The sequence below is a fragment of the Bombus pyrosoma genome, linkage group LG17 (genome assembly GCF_014825855.1).
Source record: "Bombus pyrosoma isolate SC7728 linkage group LG17, ASM1482585v1, whole genome shotgun sequence".
In the NCBI taxonomy this organism is placed as follows: Eukaryota; Metazoa; Arthropoda; class Insecta; order Hymenoptera; family Apidae; genus Bombus; species Bombus pyrosoma.
In genome coordinates, this window is record NC_057786.1 from 5,049,152 (window position 1) to 5,050,476 (window position 1,325).

Below are 1,325 nucleotides of genomic sequence, written 5' to 3' on the forward strand. Positions count from 1 at the left end.
ATGGAAACTAAAAATCAATGCAAGCAAATGCGAAACCATACTACTTAAACCCAAGTCAAGTGAAATCGGTCCAATAGAAAGAGAACACTGTAAAAAAGAGAAAAAGCAAACTAAGGGGAGCTCATACCACACAAAAATTTCGTAAAATATCTAGGCATAAATATAGACCACAAAATAAACTTCAAGCAGCACATCGAAATTCAACTCTCCAAACCCAGCAAAGCATTGTGTTGGCTTTTTTATTTTCTTAATCCATTTATTTTCCTTCACAATTAACTTTTAGTAATCTGTAACCTAAGCATCGAGAAAAAGAAATGTTTTGGTATTACACGATTACTACCTCACATTATATCATTCTCATTTTTGCACACATTTATGTTTTTTTAAATATTCTATTTTTTTCTTCTTTTTTTTTTTTTTGACATCAAAGACAACTGAAATTCTTTGTTTATTGAGTATGTAACATATGTAATCTGTATTTTCTTGGGCAATAAACGTTATAATTAAAAAAATTAAAAAAGCACTCGTTCTCGTCCGATAACGAAAGTTAAGATGAAAATATTTAAATGGGTGACCGCTTGGGAACTCCGCGTAGTGTTGACCTTTTTGTTTTTCCAATCCTTTTTACTCTCCTTAATAATCTATTTTTAATAATCTAAACATGGAGAAATAGAAATGTTTTAGTATTACGTGACTAATACCATATATCGCTCATTTTTGCACACATCTATATTTTTTTCAAATATTTTTTTTTTACATTAAAAGCAAATAAGAAAATCACTTATTTCAGCTAACGCTAATACCGCGCTGAATGGAATCGTTCTCGTCTGAAGGCAGTTTGAGAAATGGTGTAGAGCTTGGTTCTTTTGATGTAAAAATTTGATTCCTCTATGAGGCATGCTAGCAGAGTCCTTTTTAGAGATATTTTTTATTTTGTTTGCCTAATGTTGATTTATAGAGATTGCGAATTCTTGTTTTAGACACAACTTTGTTTTGTGCAAAAGGTACTTTAATAATTCTATATCTTCTCTTTTATCGTAGGAAGTTTTATTTTAGATTATTTATTTTGGATGGTATCAAGCTTTTGTCTCGTATTTTTTTTTTTTTTTTTTTTTTTTTTTTTTTTTTTTTTTTTTTTTTTTTTTTTTTTTTTTTTTTTTTTTTTTTTTTTTTTTTTTTTTTTTTTTTTTTTTTTTTTTTTTTTTTTTTTTTTTTTTTTTTTTTTTTTTTTTTTTTTTTTTTTTTTTTTTTTTTTTTTTTTTTTTTTTTGTTATAGATATAGGGCTCGAAAGCCGACTTTTGTTTTATTTTTAGTACGGATTTTT

The 1,325-nt window shown here is 26.2% G+C and overlaps 1 protein-coding gene across 1 annotated transcript in view; it reads right to left on the bottom strand.

Moving 5' to 3' along the window:
- Positions 1–899, bottom strand: part of LOC122577101 (probable ATP-dependent RNA helicase Dbp73D) — a 2,951-nt gene extending 2,052 nt beyond the window's left edge. Inside the window, exon 1 of the mRNA XM_043748179.1 lies at positions 782–899. Coding sequence (XP_043604114.1) covers positions 782–899 — 118 coding nt within the window. The remainder of the gene's footprint in view (positions 1–781) is intronic.
- Positions 900–1,325: the final 426 nt, after the last annotated feature.